Source organism: Anser cygnoides, chromosome 33, assembly GCF_040182565.1.
Source record: "Anser cygnoides isolate HZ-2024a breed goose chromosome 33, Taihu_goose_T2T_genome, whole genome shotgun sequence".
Lineage (NCBI taxonomy): Eukaryota > Metazoa > Chordata > Aves > Anseriformes > Anatidae > Anser > Anser cygnoides.
Genome location: NC_089905.1, coordinates 2,540,369 through 2,559,941, shown reverse-complemented (window position 1 = coordinate 2,559,941; position 19,573 = coordinate 2,540,369). Strand labels below are relative to the sequence as shown.

Genomic DNA, 19,573 nt, shown 5'->3' with positions numbered 1-19,573 from the left:
AAGGTTTATAAATTTAGCTGGTCATTATTCTGACATTATAACTGGCCGTAATTTCAATTTTTCAATATCTAAAGCTACAAAATAAAATCTGGAAATTACTAAGTGTCTTACAGTGCAGAAGTAAGAGACTGAGAGCTTAAAATAATCACTATTACAGTGTTGCAGTAGTTCTACAGATTGTTTATGGATTTAACAGGGGACACAGGTAAAAGAAATGGTTAAAAATGCCCCAAATGCCACATAAGTATGTATCTTTCTTCAGCTCCAGGAAGTCTTAAGATAAGGCTAGAAAGAAATCCAGCTTTCTAAGATGAAAAGACAAAGACACTAATTGAAGGGTCTATTATGATTGTTTGTACAGACCCACATTTTAATGAAAAATTTGAAGGCTATAAAATCCCATTCTGACTAAAGCATATATAGAAATGTCTCAGTATGCATGTTTGAAGTGACTATTATTCAATAATGAAGCACTTAATGAGAACAGTAAGCATTTAATACAGTAATAATACACTACGAATGTATTAAATAGTTACAAGCATCTGAGAAGTGCTTTGAATTTCTCAGACGACTTAGCATGAAGAAATCTGGAGATATTGTACACTTCTTGGGAAAAGGATCTCTAAGCAACAGATAAGTTAAGCTATATTTTTTCCTTTCAAATCTATCCCTCGCAATAAGGATATTAGCTTGCTTACATCTATTGCATGCTACAGCTCAAGGGTCTGTATCACAAGCTGTTCAACCTCCCACAAACTGTTTGCTAACAAATTTGCCATCTGATTTCTGACATTATGGCTTGAGATTAATTATCAAAAAGTCTCTAACCAATGCAGAAAATCAAAAGACCAAATTTAGACACACAAACAAACCAAAAGCAAGTTGTCGATGCAGTTGAGATTCTTTAATATGGATGGAAAAGGCAATAGACACTGACAGCAGAAAACAAAACAACACAGAAACAATGAATTAGAATCATGAAAAACACAAGGCGGCAGCAAGTCACAATCCAGGACTTCACCTCAAAGATTCCCCCTTCTTAGCACTGTTCAGGAACCTCACATCTGGGCAGAGAGGGGAGACACTCACCCAAGGATGAGCACTGCTCTGCTGTATTGCAGATAGAGGGGAGATTTTGAAGGCATTGCTGGACACCCTGAAACCCCCAGATACACATCTGCAAGGCTATTCTGTGCAAAAAAGCAGGGATCAGTAGATTAAAGTAGCTGCTTTGACACAGCTGAAAGAGGGACTGAAAGATTTGTTCTGCATCTGGTTATAGAAATCGAGGGCAGCTGTTTGTAAAGGCTCAAGGCAGATGCAGCACTGCATTCCATGGGCCTTTGGAGTTTAGCAGGGCCCGCAGTTGCCACTGAGGTACCTGTGGCTTAGAGCCCAACCTCCATACCCGCAGCTCCCAAAGGCTCCATAGCCCCCATAGCCTCCAAGGCCTCCGTAGCCCAAAAGGCCGCCATAGCTCCCAAGGCCTCCATAGCCCCCAAAGCCACCACGGCCTCCAAAAGTGCCGCCAAAGCCCCCTGCAACACCCGGGACCCCGGCCGAGCCAACCACGGCATGCTGCGGGAAGGAGCTGAGGATGGGCCCGGGCAAGGTGAGCACCGTGGCCGGGGGCTGGATCACCACGGTGGAGTCAGGGCACTGCCGTACGCAGGGCTCGTTGAAGCTGTCAGCCAGCGGGGCCGGGGCAGCTACCCCGCAGACAGGGGCACACAGGCTGGAGCAGGACATCCTTCGATTTGCAGGCAAAACTGTGAGAGAAGGCAGAGCTGGGATCAGAACATCACCACATTGCAAATACCCTGTGGCTCTCCCATTCTTGGAGCTTGTGCCCCAGGAAATGCTCTGCATCACATCAGGCAGTCAGAGCATAAAGACAATATTCATTTGGAAAGCTAGTGTAGACCACTTACTCCCCCTGACCCTTAGGACATAAGAAAAACCACATCATCCAAAGCACATGGAAAGAGACTGAGCACCCAAAGGATACAATTGCGTTGGGAAGCTCAGAGCACCATGCCTAAAAGTTTCAATATCCATCCTTTCCAGAGCTATGAAACACTACTGTCACAACCAAGCTTATACAACACTACAACAAGAATGGTAGAACAAACACCAATAGATGCAATTGATCAAACGATTGCTGAGGAAAAGAAGAGGCACATAAGGCATGGACTTACCCAGGTGATCTGGTAAGAGACAAGTGGAGGAAGCAGGATAGAGGGCTGTGAAACCCTCAGCCCTTTTATACCTGTCCCAGACAGCCTGCAGCATTGAACAGAGGTGGAAGCCCCAGATATTCATGCAATAAAGACATCACAAATCATGACACGTGTGGAAACGCGGGGCAATTTTATCCCTCCCCATTGAGGACACTGAGGCTCAAATGTGCCCTGGGGAAGAGGAACGTGATGGAAGGGACAGGCCGTGACAGTCACATGAAAGGCCAGGTGCTGCTGAAGCTGACCTCACAGCACCAATAAACCCCAATGAGTTCCTAATCCCCTGGGCAGATCGGGCTTCACCTACAACACCAACATAGCCACAGCTCTCTGCTTGGCCTTCAGGAGAACTGGAGAGTAAGGAGTAGCACATGTCCCACAGGGCAGGGAGAAGGACAACGGTTAGGGATGCTCCTGAACTCCCACCCGAGTGCCTCGCAGCCCTTGCCTGTACAGGGAGATGGTGAGTGTTTGGGAGCTGCTGCAAGTGAGTGGGATGGCTTCATCCCTTCACCCAAACTTCCACCACCTCTGTTTACCAGCCCGTAAAAGGGAGGTAATGGCAGGCGTGCTGGCTGTGCACGGGATTGCAAAATGCTTCTTCAACCAATTGCCCATGACTCTTCCACATAGACAAAGTTTAGGATTAGGAAGAAATCAGGGTTTATTGGTGGTGTGAGGTCAGTTTCAGCAGTGGCTGGCTTTTCATGAAGTTATGTGTCGTGGCCTGTTCCTCCCATCGGCACCCTGTTCCCCAGAGAACGTTTGCATTTCAATGTCCCTGATGGGGAAGGATATAATTGCCCCACATCTCCAAGTGTGTCATGATTCATGCTGGCTTTATTGCCTGAAAATCTGGGACTTCAAACACCACCCCCTGCCTGATGATACAGGCTGTCTGGGACAGGTATAAAAGGGCTGAGGGCTTTGCAGCCCTCTATCCTGCTTCCTCCACTTGTCTCTAAACAGATCACCTGGTAAGTCGTGCTCTTGGAGGCTTCTTGCGGCTCTCTCCCTGACTCCATCAGTACAGCCTCTCCCCAGATCCTTGCCTAATTCTGCCTGTTCTTTGCAGTACTCCTTGCCTGCGTGGAAGATGTCCTGCTCCAGCCTGTGTGCTCCTGTGTGTGGGGTGGCCGCCCCAGTCCCAGTGGCTGACAGTGCCAATGAGCCTTGCGTACGGCAGTGCCCCGACTCCACGGTAGTGATCCAGCCCCCGGCCACGGTGCTCACCTTGCCCGGGCCCATCCTCAGCTCCTTCCCGCAGCATGCCGTGGTCGGCTCGGCAGGAGTCCCGGGTGTTGCAGGGGGCTTCGGCGGCACTTTTGGAGGCCGTGGTGGCTTTGGGGGCTATGGAGGCCTTGGGGGTTATGGTGGCCTTTTGGGCTATGGAGGCCTTGGGGGCTATGGAGGCCTCGGAGGCTATGGGGGCTATGGAGCCTTTGGGAGCTGCGGATACGGAGGCTGGCGTCGGGGCCACAGGTACCTCAGCGGCAACTGCGGGCCCTGCTAAGCCCACCTCTGGCTCCAGCCCCTGAAGAAGGAGAGCTCTGGAGCTGCCCTGGAACTTCCCCACCTGATGTTGCCATGAAAGGCTCCCCTTTAGAATCACTGGGCTTGAGAGCTTGGAGGCCTTGTGCCTTCATGGGGCCCCTCTGTCCTTCTCCTCGCTGCTTGAGCTTCGCTTCAGGACTCAATACCCCATGATGATGCAGCTAAGCACCAGACACCTCCTGTGGCAAGGCTGCTGCTCACCAGCGCTCTGCCTTCTGCAAGGAGTCAGGGGCTGCCTTTCTGCCATCTCCCTGCTCCCCTGGACCTGAAATAAAAGCTCTGTTGCACCTCATTCTGGACCCTGTCTTTTCTGTGACCCTTCCTCCATTCGCTTCTTTCTGTGAGGTTGGGGAGCTGCCACCGGGGAGTCCTCAGGGGGCCTGCAGGCACTCCCTCACCTCCTCCCCATGCCCTGCGCAGCACGGCCATTACAAGAGGGTCGCCACAGCCTCCCCAAGGGCAAAGGCCTGGTTAGAGTCAACTGGGAGGCCACGGGACAGAGGAAGGAGGCGGAGGGCCCCCCACCAGCCTTTCCTCCAGCCCCTCGGGTTTCCCTCCTCTTCCTCCCACATCTCCATGGAGCACTTGCACGCCTTTCCCCACCACTGGCCAGAAGCTCTTCCCTGTATACACAGCTTGCCTGCTTGTAGCTGGTGGACACAGCTCTGCCCGGGTAGGACAGCAGTGCTCCACACAGCCCCATACTGCAGACATGCTGCCAGGCCATGGCTGCCCTTCCTCACACACCAGCACACAAAGCGACCTGCACGGCCAGGCCCCCAGAACACCTGGCCACAACGGCTGTGAGGAGGCACGACTGCTGCCTCCCACCACTCTGCCCTCACCCAGCATGCGGGGGATGCTATGTGAGGCAGCACCCAGTGGTTGGCTGGGGGTCCTAGCACTGGAGCCTGGGGAGTGGTGTGGATGGGCAGAAATGGAAAAGAGGTCCTCAAGCACAAGAGGAGACACACAAACTTCTGCGCAGGTGGTGGAGGAAAGCTGTGGCTGCTCGGACAGTTTGCTGCTGTTTTCCCCTTCCCCTGTCTTGACAATTACTGGTGATGCATGTTTTCTTGGGCCCCCAGCAGCGACCAATGTGCTGCCCCACTGCTCTTCTTGATTTCCCTGACAAGAATCGTCTCCACGAAAGACCACTGTGCAGAGCTAGGATCACACGATCGGAAGACTTTTGGGGAAGGAAGGGGCATGAGGAGGGCACAGACACACACCTCCTACTCAAGTGCTCCGTGGATCTGGATGGCTGTGATGTGTTCATGGCTGTGAGGAGAACCTTGGGAAAGCTTGGCTGTGTCTCCTTCACCCCTTCCCAGTGCCACCAGTTGCAGCTGGGCACATGAGCACAGTCAGCGGGTGGCAGGAGCCCTGACCATGCAGTGGCCGTCTCTCTGTCTCCCCAGACCTCCACGGGTGACCGTAGAAAAGGCAATATAAAGAGGTCAAACATGCTGTGGTGGCTGTGCAAGACGTTTGTTTCTCTGTCGTGTTCTCAAAGAACATTGAGATTGAAAACATTGAGAACACTGCCATTCTTCCCGCTGAGAGAAGGGAGGAGGTTCAGGGGGCTGTCCTCTACAAGACCCACTGGGAACTCTGATCTTCAGTCGTAATGCCCTGCCCCAGCGGCCCAAAGGCCCCTTTAGCAAAGCCAGGAGTGCAGCCAGCGGCCCAACTGCCCCGGCTCTGAGGTTTGGGGGAAGTCTGGAAGAAGAAGGATGAAGAAATACCATGGGTCGAGAATGTGGTGCAATAGAGCTTTTATTGCAAGTCCAGGGGAGCAGGAAGATGGCAGAAAGGAACCCCAGGGCAGAGGACACCCCCCAACTCCTTGCAAAAGGCAGAGAGAATGCGATCAGCAGCCAGCCACAGGAACAGGCAGTTGGCTTTGGGCTGCATCACCCTGGGGGAGCAAGTCCTGAAGTGAAACTCAATTGGGACAGGAGAAAAAGGGAGCTAGGCCCCATGAAGGCATAGGGCCTCCAAGCTCTGGAGACCAGTGATGATGAAGGGGAGCCCTTCCTGCTGGTGTCATGTCGGGACATACCAGGGCAGCTCTGGAGCTCTCGTTTGTCAGAGGTTGGAGGCAGAGGTGGGCTTAGCAGGGCCCGCAGTTGCCACTGAGGTACCTGTGGCTCCGTCGCCAGCCGCCATATCCGCAGCTGCCAAATGCTCCATAGCCCCCATAGCCCCCAAGGCCTCCATAGCCCCCAAGGCCTCCATAGCCCCCAAGGCCTCCATAGCCCAAAAGGCCGCCATAGCCCCCAAGGCCTCCATAGCCCCCAAAGCCACCACGGCCTCCAAAAGTGCCGCCAAAGCCCCCTGCCACACCTGGGACTCCTGCCGAGCCCACCACGGCATGCTGTGGGAAGGAGCTGAGGATGGGCCCGGGCAAGGTGAACACCGTGGCCGGGGGCTGGATCACCACGGTGGAGTCAGGGCACTGCTGCACGCAGGGCTCGTTGAAGCTGTCAGCCACTGGGGCCGGGGCGGCCACCCCGCAGACAGGGGCACACAGGCTGGAGCAGGACATCTTCCACGCAGGCAAGGAGTACTGCAAAGAACAGGCAGAATTAGGCAAGGATCTGGGGAGAGGCTGTACTGATGGAGTCAGGGAGAGAGCCGCGAGAAGCCTCCAAGAGCATGACTTACCAGGTGATCTGTTTAGAGACAAGTGGAGGAAGCAGGATAGAGGGCTGCAAAGCCCTCAGCCCTTTTATACCTGTCCCAGACAGCCTGCGGCATCAAACATAAGTGGAAGCCCCGTATATTCATGCAAGAAAGCTGACAACCTTCATGACACAGGTGATGATGTGGGGCAATTATATCCCTCCCCACTGGGGACATGGAGGCGCAAACGTGCCCTGGGAAACAGGGAGGTGATGGAAGGGACAGGCCATGACACTCACCTACATGAAAGGCCAGCAGCTGCTGAAGCTGACCTCACAGCACCAATAAACCCCAATGAATTCCTAATCCCCCAGGCGGATTGGGCTTCACCCGCAATGCCAACACAACCACAGCTCTTTGCTTGGCCTTCAGGTGAACTGGAGATCAAGGAGTACCCCTTTTCCCACAGAGCATGGAGAAGGGCAATGGTTAGGGATGCTCCTGAACTCCCACCCAAGTGTCTTGCAGCCCTTGCCTGTACAGGGTGATGGCGAGTGTTTGGAAGCTTCTGCAAGTGGGTGGGATGGCTTCATCCCTTTACCCAAACTTCCACCACCTCTGTTTACCAGCCCGTAAAAAGGAGGTAATGACAGGCATGCAGGCTGTGCGCAGGGTTGCAAAGTGCTTCTTCGGCAAAATACCCGTGATTGTTCCACATAGGAAATGTTTAGGATTAGGAATTCATTGGGGTTTATTGGCGTTCTGAGATCAGCTTCAGCTGCTGCTGGCCTTTCATGTAGGTGAGTGTCATGGTCTGTCCCTGCCATCACCTCCCTGTTTCCCAGGGCACGTTTGCGCCTCCATGTCCCCAGTGGGGAGGGATATAATTGCCCCACATCACCACCTGTGTCATGAAGGGTGTCAGCTTTACTGCATGAGTATCTGGGGCTTCCACTTATGTTTGATGCCAGGGGCTGTCTGGGACAGGTATAAAAGGGCTGAGGGCTTTGCAGCCCTCTATCCTGCTTCCTCCACTTGTCTCTAAACAGATCACCTGGTAAGTCATTCTCTTGGAGGCTTCTCGGGGCTCTCTCCCTGACTCCATCAATACAGCCTCTCCCCAGACACTTACCTAATTCTGCCTGTTCTTTGCAGTACTCCTTGCCTGCGTGGAAGATGTCCTGCTCCAGCCTGTGTGCTCCTGTGTGTGGGGTGGCCGCCCCAGTCCCAGTGGCTGACAGTGCCAATGAGCCTTGCGTGCGGCAGTGCCCCGACTCCACGGTAGTGATCCAGCCCCCGGCCACGGTGCTCACCTTGCCCGGGCCCATCCTCAGCTCCTTCCCGCAGCATGCCGTGGTCGGCTCGGCAGGAGTCCCGGGTGTTGCAGGGGGCTTTGGCGGCACTTTTGGAGGCCGTGGTGGCTTTGGGGGCTATGGAGGCCTTGGGGGTTATGGTGGCCTTTTGGGCTATGGAGGCCTTGGGGGCTATGGAGGCCTCGGAGGCTATGGGGGCTATGGAGCCTTTGGGAGCTGCGGATACGGAGGCTGGCGTCGGGGCCACAGGTACCTCAGCGGCAACTGCGGGCCCTGCTAAGCCCACCTCTGGCTCCAGCCCCTGAAGAAGGAGAGCTCTGGAGCTGCCCTGGAACTTCCCCACCTGATGTTGCCATGAAAGGCTCCCCTTTAGAATCACTGGGCTTGAGAGCTTGGAGGCCTTGTGCCTTCATGGGGCCCCTCTGTCCTTCTCCTCGCTGCTTGAGCTTCGCTTCAGGACTCAATACCCCATGATGATGCAGCTAAGCACCAGACACCTCCTGTGGCAAGGCTGCTGCTCACCAGCGCTCTGCCTTCTGCAAGGAGTCAGGGGCTGCCTTTCTGCCATCTCCCTGCTCCCCTGGACCTGAAATAAAAGCTCTGTTGCACCTCATTCTGGACCCTGTCTTTTCTGTGACCCTTCCTCCATTCGCTTCTTTCTATGAGGTTGGGGAGCTGCCACCGGGGAGTCCTCAGGGGGCCTGCAGGCACTCCCTCACCTCCTCCCCATGCCCTGCGCAGCACGGCCATTACAAGAGGGTCGCCACAGCCTCCCCAAGGGCAAAGGCCTGGTTAGAGTCAACTGGAAGGCCACGGGACAGAGGAAGGAGGCGGAGGGCCCCCCACCAGCCTTTCCTCCAGCCCCTCGGGTTTCCCTCCTCTTCCTCCCACATCTCCATGGAGCACTTGCACGCCTTTCCCCACCACTGGCCAGAAGCTCTTCCCTGTATACACAGCTTGCCTGCTTGTAGCTGGTGGACACAGCTCTGCCCGGGTAGGACAGCAGTGCTCCACACAGCCCCATACTGCAGACATGCTGCCAGGCCATGGCTGCCCTTCCTCACACACCAGCACACAAAGCGACCTGCACGGCCAGGCCCCCAGAACACCTGGCCACAACGGCTGTGAGGAGGCACGACTGCTGCCTCCCACCACTCTGCCCTCACCCAGCATGCAGGGGATGCTATGTGAGGCAGCACCCAGTGGTTGGCTGGGGGTCCTAGCACTGGAGCCTGGGGAGTGGTGTGGATGGGCAGAAATGGAAAAGAGGTCCTCAAGCACAAGAGGAGACACACAAACTTCTGCGCAGGTGGTGGAGGAAAGCTGTGGCTGCTCGGACAGTTTGCTGCTGTTTTCCCCTTCCCCTGTCTTGACAATTACTGGTGATGCATGTTTTCTTGGGCCCCCAGCAGCGACCAATGTGCTGCCCCACTGCTCTTCTTGATTTCCCTGACAAGAATCGTCTCCACGAAAGACCACTGTGCAGAGCTAGGATCACACGATCGGAAGACTTTTGGGGAAGGAAGGGGCATGAGGAGGGCACAGACACACACCTCCTACTCAAGTGCTCCGTGGATCTGGATGGCTGTGATGTGTTCATGGCTGTGAGGAGAACCTTGGGAAAGCTTGGCTGTGTCTCCTTCACCCCTTCCCAGTGCCACCAGTTGCAGCTGGGCACATGAGCACAGTCAGCGGGTGGCAGGAGCCCTGACCATGCAGTGGCCGTCTCTCTGTCTCCCCAGACCTCCACGGGTGACCGTAGAAAAGGCAATATAAAGAGGTCAAACATGCTGTGGTGGCTGTGCAAGACGTTTGTTTCTCTGTCGTGTTCTCAAAGAACATTGAGATTGAAAACATTGAGAACACTGCCATTCTTCCCGCTGAGAGAAGGGAGGAGGTTCAGGGGGCTGTCCTCTACAAGACCCACTGGGGACTCTGATCTTCAGTCGTAATGCCCTGCCCCAGCGGCCCAAAGGCCCCTTTAGCAAAGCCAGGAGTGCAGCCAGCGGCCCAACTGCCCCGGCTCTGAGGTTTGGGGGAAGTCTGGAAGAAGAAGGATGAAGAAATACCATGGGTCGAGAATGTGGTGCAATAGAGCTTTTATTGCAAGTCCAGGGGAGCAGGAAGATGGCAGAAAGGAACCCCAGGGCAGAGGACAGCCCCCAACTCCTTGCAAAAGGCAGAGAGAATGCGATCAGCAGCCAGCCACAGGAACAGGCAGTTGGCTTTGGGCTGCATCACCCTGGGGGAGCAAGTCCTGAAGTGAAACTCAATTGGGACAGGAGAAAAAGGGAGCTAGGCCCCATGAAGGCATAGGGCCTCCAAGCTCTGGAGACCAGTGATGATGAAGGGGAGCCCTTCCTGCTGGTGTCATGTCGGGACATACCAGGGCAGCTCTGGAGCTCTCGTTTGTCAGAGGTTGGAGGCAGAGGTGGGCTTAGCAGGGCCCGCAGTTGCCACTGAGGTACCTGTGGCTCCGTCGCCAGCCGCCATATCCGCAGCTGCCAAATGCTCCATAGCCCCCATAGCCCCCAAGGCCTCCATAGCCCCCAAGGCCTCCATAGCCCCCAAGGCCTCCATAGCCCAAAAGGCCGCCATAGCCCCCAAGGCCTCCATAGCCCCCAAAGCCACCACGGCCTCCAAAAGTGCCGCCAAAGCCCCCTGCCACACCTGGGACTCCTGCCGAGCCCACCACGGCATGCTGTGGGAAGGAGCTGAGGATGGGCCCGGGCAAGGTGAACACCGTGGCCGGGGGCTGGATCACCACGGTGGAGTCAGGGCACTGCTGCACGCAGGGCTCGTTGAAGCTGTCAGCCACTGGGGCCGGGGCGGCCACCCCGCACACAGGAGCACACAGACTGGAGCAGGACATCTTCCACGCAGGCAAGGAGTACTGCAAAGAACAGGCAGAATTAGGCAAGGATCTGGGGAGAGGCTGTACTGATGGAGTCAGGGAGAGAGCCGCGAGAAGCCTCCAAGAGCATGACTTACCAGGTGATCTGTTTAGAGACAAGTGGGGGAAGCAGGATAGAGGGCTGCAAAGCCCTCAGCCCTTTTATACCTGTCCCAGACAGCCTGCGGCATGAAACATAAGTGGAAGCCCCAGATATTCATGCAAGAAAGCTGACAACCTTCATGACACAGGTGATGATGTGGGGCAATTATATCCCTCCCCACTGGGGACATGGAGGCGCAAACGTGCCCTGGGAAACAGGGAGGTGATGGAAGGGACAGGCCATGACACTCACCTACATGAAAGGCCAGCAGCTGCTGAAGCTGACCTCACAGCACCAATAAACCCCAATGAATTCCTAATCCCCCAGGCGGATTGGGCTTCACCCGCAATGCCAACACAACCACAGCTCTTTGCTTGGCCTTCAGGTGAATTGGAGATCAAGGAGTACCCCTTTTCCCACAGAGCATGGAGAAGGGCAATGGTTAGGGATGCTCCTGAACTCCCACCCAAGTGTCTTGCAGCCCTTGCCTGTACAGGGTGATGGCGAGTGTTTGGAAGCTTCTGCAAGTGGGTGGGATGGCTTCATCCCTTTACCCAAACTTCCACCACCTCTGTTTACCAGCCCGTAAAAAGGAGGTAATGACAGGCATGCAGGCTGTGCGCAGGGTTGCAAAGTGCTTCTTCGGCAAAATACCCGTGATTGTTCCACATAGGAAATGTTTAGGATTAGGAATTCGTTGGGGTTTATTGGCGTTCTGAGATCAGCTTCAGCTGCTGCTGGCCTTTCATGTAGCTGAGTGTCATGGTCTGTCCCTGCCATCACCTCCCTGTTTCCCAGGGCACGTTTGCGCCTCCATGTCCCCAGTGGGGAATGATATAATTGCCCCACATCACCACCTGTGTCATGAAGGGTGTCAGCTTTACTGCATGAGTATCTGGGGCTTCCACTTATGTTTGATGCCAGGGGCTGTCTGGGACAGGTATAAAAGGGCTGAGGGCTTTGCAGCCCTCTATCCTGCTTCCTCCACTTGTCTCTAAACAGATCACCTGGTAAGTCGTGCTCTTGGAGGCTTCTCGCGGCTCTCTCCCTGACTCCATCAGTACAGCCTCTCCCCAGACCCTTACCTAATTCTGCCTGTTCTTTGCAGTACTCCTTGCCTGCGTGGAAGATGTCCTGCTCCAGCCTGTGTGCTCCTGTGTGTGGGGTGGCCGCCCCAGTCCCAGTGGCTGACAGTGCCAATGAGCCTTGCGTGAGGCAGTGCCCCGACTCCACGGTAGTGATCCAGCCCCCGGCCACGGTGCTCACCTTGCCCGGGCCCATCCTCAGCTCCTTCCCGCAGCATGCCGTGGTCGGCTCGGCAGGAGTCCCGGGTGTTGCAGGGGGCTTCGGCGGCACTTTTGGAGGCCGTGGTGGCTTTGGGGGCTATGGAGGCCTTGGGGGTTATGGTGGCCTTTTGGGCTATGGAGGCCTTGGGGGCTATGGAGGCCTCGGAGGCTATGGGGGCTATGGAGCCTTTGGGAGCTGCGGATACGGAGGCTGGCGTCGGGGCCACAGGTACCTCAGCGGCAACTGCGGGCCCTGCTAAGCCCACCTCTGGCTCCAGCCCCTGAAGAAGGAGAGCTCTGGAGCTGCCCTGGAACTTCCCCACCTGATGTTGCCATGAAAGGCTCCCCTTTAGAATCACTGAGCTTGACAGCTTGGAGGCCTTGTGCCTTCATGGGGCCCCTCTGTCCTTCTCCTCGCTGCTTGAGCTTCGCTTCAGGACTCAATACCCCATGATGATGCAGCTAAGCACCAGACACCTCCTGTGGCAAGGCTGCTGCTCACCAGCGCTCTGCCTTCTGCAAGGAGTCAGGGGCTGCCTTTCTGCCATCTCCCTGCTCCCCTGGACCTGAAATAAAAGCTCTGTTGCACCTCATTCTGGACCCTGTCTTTTCTGTGACCCTTCCTCCATTCGCTTCTTTCTGTGAGGTTGGGGAGCTGCCACCGGGGAGTCCTCAGGGGGCCTGCAGGCACTCCCTCACCTCCTCCCCATGCCCTGCGCAGCACGGCCATTACAAGAGGGTCGCCACAGCCTCCCCAAGGGCAAAGGCCTGGTTAGAGTCAACTGGGAGGCCACGGGACAGAGGAAGGAGGCGGAGGGCCCCCCACCAGCCTTTCCTCCAGCCCCTCGGGTTTCCCTCCTCTTCCTCCCACATCTCCATGGAGCACTTGCACGCCTTTCCCCACCACTGGCCAGAAGCTCTTCCCTGTATACACAGCTTGCCTGCTTGTAGCTGGTGGACACAGCTCTGCCCGGGTAGGACAGCAGTGCTCCACACAGCCCCATACTGCAGACATGCTGCCAGGCCATGGCTGCCCTTCCTCACACACCAGCACACAAAGCGACCTGCACGGCCAGGCCCCCAGAACACCTGGCCACAACGGCTGTGAGGAGGCACGACTGCTGCCTCCCACCACTCTGCCCTCACCCAGCATGCAGGGGATGCTATGTGAGGCAGCACCCAGTGGTTGGCTGGGGGTCCTAGCACTGGAGCCTGGGGAGTGGTGTGGATGGGCAGAAATGGAAAAGAGGTCCTCAAGCACAAGAGGAGACACACAAACTTCTGCGCAGGTGGTGGAGGAAAGCTGTGGCTGCTCGGACAGTTTGCTGCTGTTTTCCCCTTCCCCTGTCTTGACAATTACTGGTGATGCATGTTTTCTTGGGCCCCCAGCAGCGACCAATGTGCTGCCCCACTGCTCTTCTTGATTTCCCTGACAAGAATCGTCTCCACGAAAGACCACTGTGCAGAGCTAGGATCACACGATCGGAAGACTTTTGGGGAAGGAAGGGGCATGAGGAGGGCACAGACACACACCTCCTACTCAAGTGCTCCGTGGATCTGGATGGCTGTGATGTGTTCATGGCTGTGAGGAGAACCTTGGGAAAGCTTGGCTGTGTCTCCTTCACCCCTTCCCAGTGCCACCAGTTGCAGCTGGGCACATGAGCACAGTCAGCGGGTGGCAGGAGCCCTGACCATGCAGTGGCCGTCTCTCTGTCTCCCCAGACCTCCACGGGTGACCGTAGAAAAGGCAATATAAAGAGGTCAAACATGCTGTGGTGGCTGTGCAAGACGTTTGTTTCTCTGTCGTGTTCTCAAAGAACATTGAGATTGAAAACATTGAGAACACTGCCATTCTTCCCGCTGAGAGAAGGGAGGAGGTTCAGGGGGCTGTCCTCTACAAGACCCACTGGGGACTCTGATCTTCAGTCGTAATGCCCTGCCCCAGCGGCCCAAAGGCCCCTTTAGCAAAGCCAGGAGTGCAGCCAGCGGCCCAACTGCCCCGGCTCTGAGGTTTGGGGGAAGTCTGGAAGAAGAAGGATGAAGAAATACCATGGGTCGAGAATGTGGTGCAATAGAGCTTTTATTGCAAGTCCAGGGGAGCAGGAAGATGGCAGAAAGGAACCCCAGGGCAGAGGACACCCCCCAACTCCTTGCAAAAGGCAGAGAGAATGCGATCAGCAGCCAGCCACAGGAACAGGCAGTTGGCTTTGGGCTGCATCACCCTGGGGGAGCAAGTCCTGAAGTGAAACTCAATTGGGACAGGAGAAAAAGGGAGCTAGGCCCCATGAAGGCATAGGGCCTCCAAGCTCTGGAGACCAGTGATGATGAAGGGGAGCCCTTCCTGCTGGTGTCATGTCGGGACATACCAGGGCAGCTCTGGAGCTCTCGTTTGTCAGAGGTTGGAGGCAGAGGTGGGCTTAGCAGGGCCCGCAGTTGCCACTGAGGTACCTGTGGCTCCGTCGCCAGCCGCCATATCCGCAGCTGCCAAATGCTCCATAGCCCCCATAGCCCCCAAGGCCTCCATAGCCCCCAAGGCCTCCATAGCCCCCAAGGCCTCCATAGCCCAAAAGGCCGCCATAGCCCCCAAGGCCTCCATAGCCCCCAAAGCCACCACGGCCTCCAAAAGTGCCGCCAAAGCCCCCTGCCACACCTGGGACTCCTGCCGAGCCCACCACGGCATGCTGTGGGAAGGAGCTGAGGATGGGCCCGGGCAAGGTGAACACCGTGGCCGGGGGCTGGATCACCACGGTGGAGTCAGGGCACTGCTGCACGCAGGGCTCGTTGAAGCTGTCAGCCACTGGGGCCGGGGCGGCCACCCCGCACACAGGAGCACACAGACTGGAGCAGGACATCTTCCACGCAGGCAAGGAGTACTGCAAAGAACAGGCAGAATTAGGCAAGGATCTGGGGAGAGGCTGTACTGATGGAGTCAGGGAGAGAGCCGCGAGAAGCCTCCAAGAGCATGACTTACCAGGTGATCTGTTTAGAGACAAGTGGGGGAAGCAGGATAGAGGGCTGCAAAGCCCTCAGCCCTTTTATACCTGTCCCAGACAGCCTGCGGCATGAAACATAAGTGGAAGCCCCAGATATTCATGCAAGAAAGCTGACAACCTTCATGACACAGGTGATGATGTGGCGCAATTATATCCCTCCCCACTGGGGACATGGAGGCGCAAACGTGCCCTGGGAAACAGGGAGGTGATGGAAGGGACAGGCCATGACACTCACCTACATGAAAGGCCAGCAGCTGCTGAAGCTGACCTCACAGCACCAATAAACCCCAATGAATTCCTAATCCCCCAGGCGGATTGGGCTTCACCCGCAATGCCAACACAACCACAGCTCTTTGCTTGGCCTTCAGGTGAATTGGAGATCAAGGAGTACCCCTTTTCCCACAGAGCATGGAGAAGGGCAATGGTTAGGGATGCTCCTGAACTCCCACCCAAGTGTCTTGCAGCCCTTGCCTGTACAGGGTGATGGCGAGTGTTTGGAAGCTTCTGCAAGTGGGTGGGATGGCTTCATCCCTTTACCCAAACTTCCACCACCTCTGTTTACCAGCCCGTAAAAAGGAGGTAATGACAGGCATGCAGGCTGTGCGCAGGGTTGCAAAGTGCTTCTTCGGCAAAATACCCGTGATTGTTCCACATAGGAAATGTTTAGGATTAGGAATTCGTTGGGGTTTATTGGCGTTCTGAGATCAGCTTCAGCTGCTGCTGGCCTTTCATGTAGCTGAGTGTCATGGTCTGTCCCTGCCATCACCTCCCTGTTTCCCAGGGCACGTTTGCGCCTCCATGTCCCCAGTGGGGAGGGATATAATTGCCCCACATCACCACCTGTGTCATGAAGGGTGTCAGCTTTACTGCATGAGTATCTGGGGCTTCCACTTATGTTTGATGCCAGGGGCTGTCTGGGACAGGTATAAAAGGGCTGAGGGCTTTGCAGCCCTCTATCCTGCTTCCTCCACTTGTCTCTAAACAGATCACCTGGGTAAGTCGTGCTCTTGGAGGCTTCTCGCGGCTCTCTCCCTGACTCCATCAGTACAGCCTCTCCCCAGACCCTTACCTAATTCTGCCTGTTCTTTGCAGTACTCCTTGCCTGCGTGGAAGATGTCCTGCTCCAGCCTGTGTGCTCCTGTGTGTGGGGTGGCCGCCCCAGTCCCAGTGGCTGACAGTGCCAATGAGCCTTGCGTGAGGCAGTGCCCCGACTCCACGGTAGTGATCCAGCCCCCGGCCACGGTGCTCACCTTGCCCGGGCCCATCCTCAGCTCCTTCCCGCAGCATGCCGTGGTCGGCTCGGCAGGAGTCCCGGGTGTTGCAGGGGGCTTTGGCGGCACTTTTGGAGGCCGTGGTGGCTTTGGGGGCTATGGAGGCCTTGGGGGTTATGGTGGCCTTTTGGGCTATGGAGGCCTTGGGGGCTATGGAGGCCTCGGAGGCTATGGGGGCTATGGAGCCTTTGGGAGCTGCGGATACGGAGGCTGGCGTCGGGGCCACAGGTACCTCAGCGGCAACTGCGGGCCCTGCTAAGCCCACCTCTGGCTCCAGCCCCTGAAGAAGGAGAGCTCTGGAGCTGCCCTGGAACTTCCCCACCTGATGTTGCCATGAAAGGCTCCCCTTTAGAATCACTGAGCTTGACAGCTTGGAGGCCTTGTGCCTTCATGGGGCCCCTCTGTCCTTCTCCTCGCTGCTTGAGCTTCGCTTCAGGACTCAATACCCCATGATGATGCAGCTAAGCACCAGACACCTCCTGTGGCAAGGCTGCTGCTCACCAGCGCTCTGCCTTCTGCAAGGAGTCAGGGGCTGCCTTTCTGCCATCTCCCTGCTCCCCTGGACCTGAAATAAAAGCTCTGTTGCACCTCATTCTGGACCCTGTCTTTTCTGTGACCCTTCCTCCATTCGCTTCTTTCTGTGAGGTTGGGGAGCTGCCACCGGGGAGTCCTCAGGGGGCCTGCAGGCACTCCCTCACCTCCTCCCCATGCCCTGCGCAGCACGGCCATTACAAGAGGGTCGCCACAGCCTCCCCAAGGGCAAAGGCCTGGTTAGAGTCAACTGGGAGGCCACGGGACAGAGGAAGGAGGCGGAGGGCCCCCCACCAGCCTTTCCTCCAGCCCCTCGGGTTTCCCTCCTCTTCCTCCCACATCTCCATGGAGCACTTGCACGCCTTTCCCCACCACTGGCCAGAAGCTCTTCCCTGTATACACAGCTTGCCTGCTTGTAGCTGGTGGACACAGCTCTGCCCGGGTAGGACAGCAGAGCTCCACACAGCCCCATACTGCAGACATGCTGCCAGGCCATGGCTGCCCTTCCTCACACACCAGCACACAAAGCGACCTGCACGGCCAGGCCCCCAGAACACCTGGCCACAACGGCTGTGAGGAGGCACGACTGCTGCCTCCCACCACTCTGCCCTCACCCAGCATGCAGGGGATGCTATGTGAGGCAGCACCCAGTGGTTGGCTGGGGGTCCTAGCACTGGAGCCTGGGGAGTGGTGTGGATGGGCAGAAATGGAAAAGAGGTCCTCAAGCACAAGAGGAGACACACAAACTTCTGCGCAGGTGGTGGAGGAAAGCTATGGCTGCTCGGACAGTTTGCTGCTGTTTTCCCCTTCCCCTGTCTTGACAATTACGGGTGATGCATGTTTTCTTGAGCCCCCAGCAGCGACCAATGTGCTGCCCCACTGCTCTTCTTGATTTCCCTGACAAGAATCGTCTCCACGAAAGACCACTGTGCAGAGCTAGGATCACACGATCGGAAGACTTTTGGGGAAGGAAGGGGCATGAGGAGGGCACAGACACACACCTCCTACTCAAGTGCTCCGTGGATCTGGATGGCTGTGATGTGTTCATGGCTGTGAGGAGGACCTTGGGAAAGCTTGGCTGTGTCTCCTTCACCCCTTCCCAGTGCCACCAGTTGCAGCTGGGCACATGAGCACAGTCAGCGGGTGGCAGGAGCCCTGACCATGCAGTGGCCGTCTCTCTGTCTCCCCAGACCTCCACGGGTGACCATAGAAAAGGCAATATAAAGAGGTCAAACATGCTGTGGTGGCTGTGCAAGACGTCTGTTTCTCTGTCGTGTTCTCAAAGAACATTGAGATTGAAAACATTGAGAACACTGCCATTCTTCCCGCTGAGAGAAGGGAGGAGGTTCAGGGGGCTGTCCTCTACAAGACCCACTGGGGACTCTGATCTTCAGTCGTAATGCCCTGCCCCAGCAGCCCAAATGCCCCATTAGCAAAGCCAGGAGTGCAGCCAGCGGCCCAACTGCCCCGGCTCTGAGGTTTGGGGGAAGTCTGGAAGAAGAAGGATGAAGAAATACCATGGGTCGAGAATGTGGTGCAATAGAGCTTTTATTGCAAGTCCAGGGGAGCAGGAAGATGGCAGAAAGGCAGCCCCAGGGCAGAGGCAGCCCCCAACTCCTTGCAAAAGGCAGAGAGAACGCGAGCAGCAGCCAGCCACAGGAACAGGCAGTTGGCTTTGGGCTGCATCACCCTGGGGGAGCAAGTCCTGAAGTGAAACTCAATTGGGACAGGAGAAAAAGGGAGCTAGGCCCCATGAAGGCATAGGGCCTCCAAGCTCTGGAGACCAGTGATGATGAAGGGGAGCCCTTCCTGCTGGTGTCATGTTGGGACGTTCCAGGGCAGCGCTGGAGCTCTCCTTCTTCAAGGGCTGGAGGCAGAGGTGGGCTTAACAGGGCCCGCAGTTGCCGCTGAGGTACCTGTGGCCCCGACGCCAGCCGCCGTATCCACAGCTCCCAAATGCTCCATAGCCCCCGTAGCCTCCAAGGCCTCCGTAGCTCCCAATGCCGCCATAACCCAAAAGGCCACCATAACCCCCAAGGCCTCCATAGCCCCCAAAGCCACCACGGCCTCCAAAAGTGCCGCCGAAGCCCCCTGCCACACCCGGGACTCCCGCTGAGCCGACCACGGCATGCTGTGGGAAGGAGCTGAGGATGGGCCCGGGCAAGGTGAACACCGTGGCCGGGGGCTGGATCACCACGGTGGAGTCGGGGCACTGCTGCACGCAGGGCTCGTTGAAGCTGTCAGCCACTGGGACTGGGGCGGCCACCCCACACACAGGGGCACACAGGCTGGAGCAGGACATCCTTCGATTTGCAGGCAAAACTGTGAGAGAAGGCAGAGCTGGGATCAGAACATCACCACATTGCAAATACCCTGTGGCTCTCCCGTTCTTGGAGCTTGTGCCCCAGGAAATGCTCTGCATCACATCAGGCAGTCAGAGCATAAAGACAATATTCATTTGGAAAGCTAGTGTAGACCACTTACTCCCCCTGACCCTTAGGACATAAGAAAAACCACATCATCCAAAGCACATGGAAAGAGACTGAGCACCCAAAGGATACAATTGCGTTGGGAAGCTCAGAGCACCATGCCTAAAAGTTTCAATATCCATCCTTTCCAGAGCTATGAAACACTACTGTCACAACCAAGCTTATACAACACTACAAAAAGAATGGTAGAACAAACACCAATAGATGCAATTGATCAAACGATTGCTGAGGAAAAGAAGAGGCACATAAGGCATGGACTTACCCAGGTGATC

The 19,573-nt window shown here is 56.2% G+C and overlaps 9 protein-coding genes across 9 annotated transcripts; 4 read left to right on the top strand and 5 right to left on the bottom strand.

The window, feature by feature from the left end:
- Positions 1-1,350: 1,350 nt before the first annotated feature.
- On the bottom strand, positions 1,351-1,749 carry LOC136788079 (claw keratin-like). Its single transcript, XM_066985876.1, has one exon. The coding sequence runs from the start codon at positions 1,747-1,749 to the stop codon at positions 1,351-1,353; it is 399 nt and encodes a 132-aa protein (XP_066841977.1).
- A 1,587-nt stretch (positions 1,750-3,336) lies between these two features.
- On the top strand, positions 3,337-4,086 carry LOC136788200 (claw keratin-like). Its single transcript, XM_066986330.1, has one exon. The coding sequence runs from the start codon at positions 3,337-3,339 to the stop codon at positions 3,751-3,753; it is 417 nt and encodes a 138-aa protein (XP_066842431.1). The 3' UTR covers positions 3,754-4,086.
- A 1,574-nt stretch (positions 4,087-5,660) lies between these two features.
- On the bottom strand, positions 5,661-6,345 carry LOC136788209 (claw keratin-like). The gene has a single exon (XM_066986339.1). The coding sequence runs from the start codon at positions 6,343-6,345 to the stop codon at positions 5,911-5,913; it is 435 nt and encodes a 144-aa protein (XP_066842440.1). The 3' UTR covers positions 5,661-5,910.
- A 1,253-nt stretch (positions 6,346-7,598) lies between these two features.
- Positions 7,599-8,348, top strand: LOC136788203 (claw keratin-like). The gene has a single exon (XM_066986333.1). The coding sequence runs from the start codon at positions 7,599-7,601 to the stop codon at positions 8,013-8,015; it is 417 nt and encodes a 138-aa protein (XP_066842434.1). The 3' UTR covers positions 8,016-8,348.
- Positions 8,349-9,965: 1,617 nt separating this feature from the next.
- LOC136788207 (claw keratin-like) lies at positions 9,966-10,623 on the bottom strand. The gene has a single exon (XM_066986337.1). It carries the CDS (start codon positions 10,605-10,607, stop codon positions 10,173-10,175), a length of 435 nt encoding a protein of 144 aa, XP_066842438.1. The 5' UTR covers positions 10,608-10,623; the 3' UTR covers positions 9,966-10,172.
- Positions 10,624-11,860: 1,237 nt separating this feature from the next.
- LOC136788205 (claw keratin-like) lies at positions 11,861-12,427 on the top strand. Its single transcript, XM_066986335.1, has one exon. The coding sequence runs from the start codon at positions 11,861-11,863 to the stop codon at positions 12,275-12,277; it is 417 nt and encodes a 138-aa protein (XP_066842436.1). The 3' UTR covers positions 12,278-12,427.
- Positions 12,428-14,184: 1,757 nt separating this feature from the next.
- Positions 14,185-14,885, bottom strand: LOC136788206 (claw keratin-like). Its single transcript, XM_066986336.1, has one exon. It carries the CDS (start codon positions 14,867-14,869, stop codon positions 14,435-14,437), a length of 435 nt encoding a protein of 144 aa, XP_066842437.1. The 5' UTR covers positions 14,870-14,885; the 3' UTR covers positions 14,185-14,434.
- Positions 14,886-16,112: 1,227 nt separating this feature from the next.
- Positions 16,113-16,690, top strand: LOC136788204 (claw keratin-like). The gene has a single exon (XM_066986334.1). The coding sequence runs from the start codon at positions 16,124-16,126 to the stop codon at positions 16,538-16,540; it is 417 nt and encodes a 138-aa protein (XP_066842435.1). The 5' UTR covers positions 16,113-16,123; the 3' UTR covers positions 16,541-16,690.
- A 1,749-nt stretch (positions 16,691-18,439) lies between these two features.
- On the bottom strand, positions 18,440-19,114 carry LOC136788067 (claw keratin-like). The gene has a single exon (XM_066985853.1). It carries the CDS (start codon positions 19,112-19,114, stop codon positions 18,698-18,700), a length of 417 nt encoding a protein of 138 aa, XP_066841954.1. The 3' UTR covers positions 18,440-18,697.
- Positions 19,115-19,573: the final 459 nt, after the last annotated feature.

Excerpts from the sequence above, each read along its gene's own strand:
- LOC136788203 (XM_066986333.1), top strand. The coding sequence starts at position 7,599 with ATGTCCTGCTCCAGCCTGTGTGCTCCTGTGTGTGGGGTGGCCGCCCCA.
- LOC136788206 (XM_066986336.1), bottom strand. The coding sequence starts at position 14,869 with ATGTCCTGCTCCAGTCTGTGTGCTCCTGTGTGCGGGGTGGCCGCCCCG.
- LOC136788207 (XM_066986337.1), bottom strand. The coding sequence starts at position 10,607 with ATGTCCTGCTCCAGTCTGTGTGCTCCTGTGTGCGGGGTGGCCGCCCCG.
- LOC136788204 (XM_066986334.1), top strand. The coding sequence starts at position 16,124 with ATGTCCTGCTCCAGCCTGTGTGCTCCTGTGTGTGGGGTGGCCGCCCCA.
- LOC136788205 (XM_066986335.1), top strand. The coding sequence starts at position 11,861 with ATGTCCTGCTCCAGCCTGTGTGCTCCTGTGTGTGGGGTGGCCGCCCCA.
- LOC136788200 (XM_066986330.1), top strand. The coding sequence starts at position 3,337 with ATGTCCTGCTCCAGCCTGTGTGCTCCTGTGTGTGGGGTGGCCGCCCCA.
- LOC136788209 (XM_066986339.1), bottom strand. The coding sequence starts at position 6,345 with ATGTCCTGCTCCAGCCTGTGTGCCCCTGTCTGCGGGGTGGCCGCCCCG.
- LOC136788067 (XM_066985853.1), bottom strand. The coding sequence starts at position 19,114 with ATGTCCTGCTCCAGCCTGTGTGCCCCTGTGTGTGGGGTGGCCGCCCCA.
- LOC136788079 (XM_066985876.1), bottom strand. The coding sequence starts at position 1,749 with ATGTCCTGCTCCAGCCTGTGTGCCCCTGTCTGCGGGGTAGCTGCCCCG.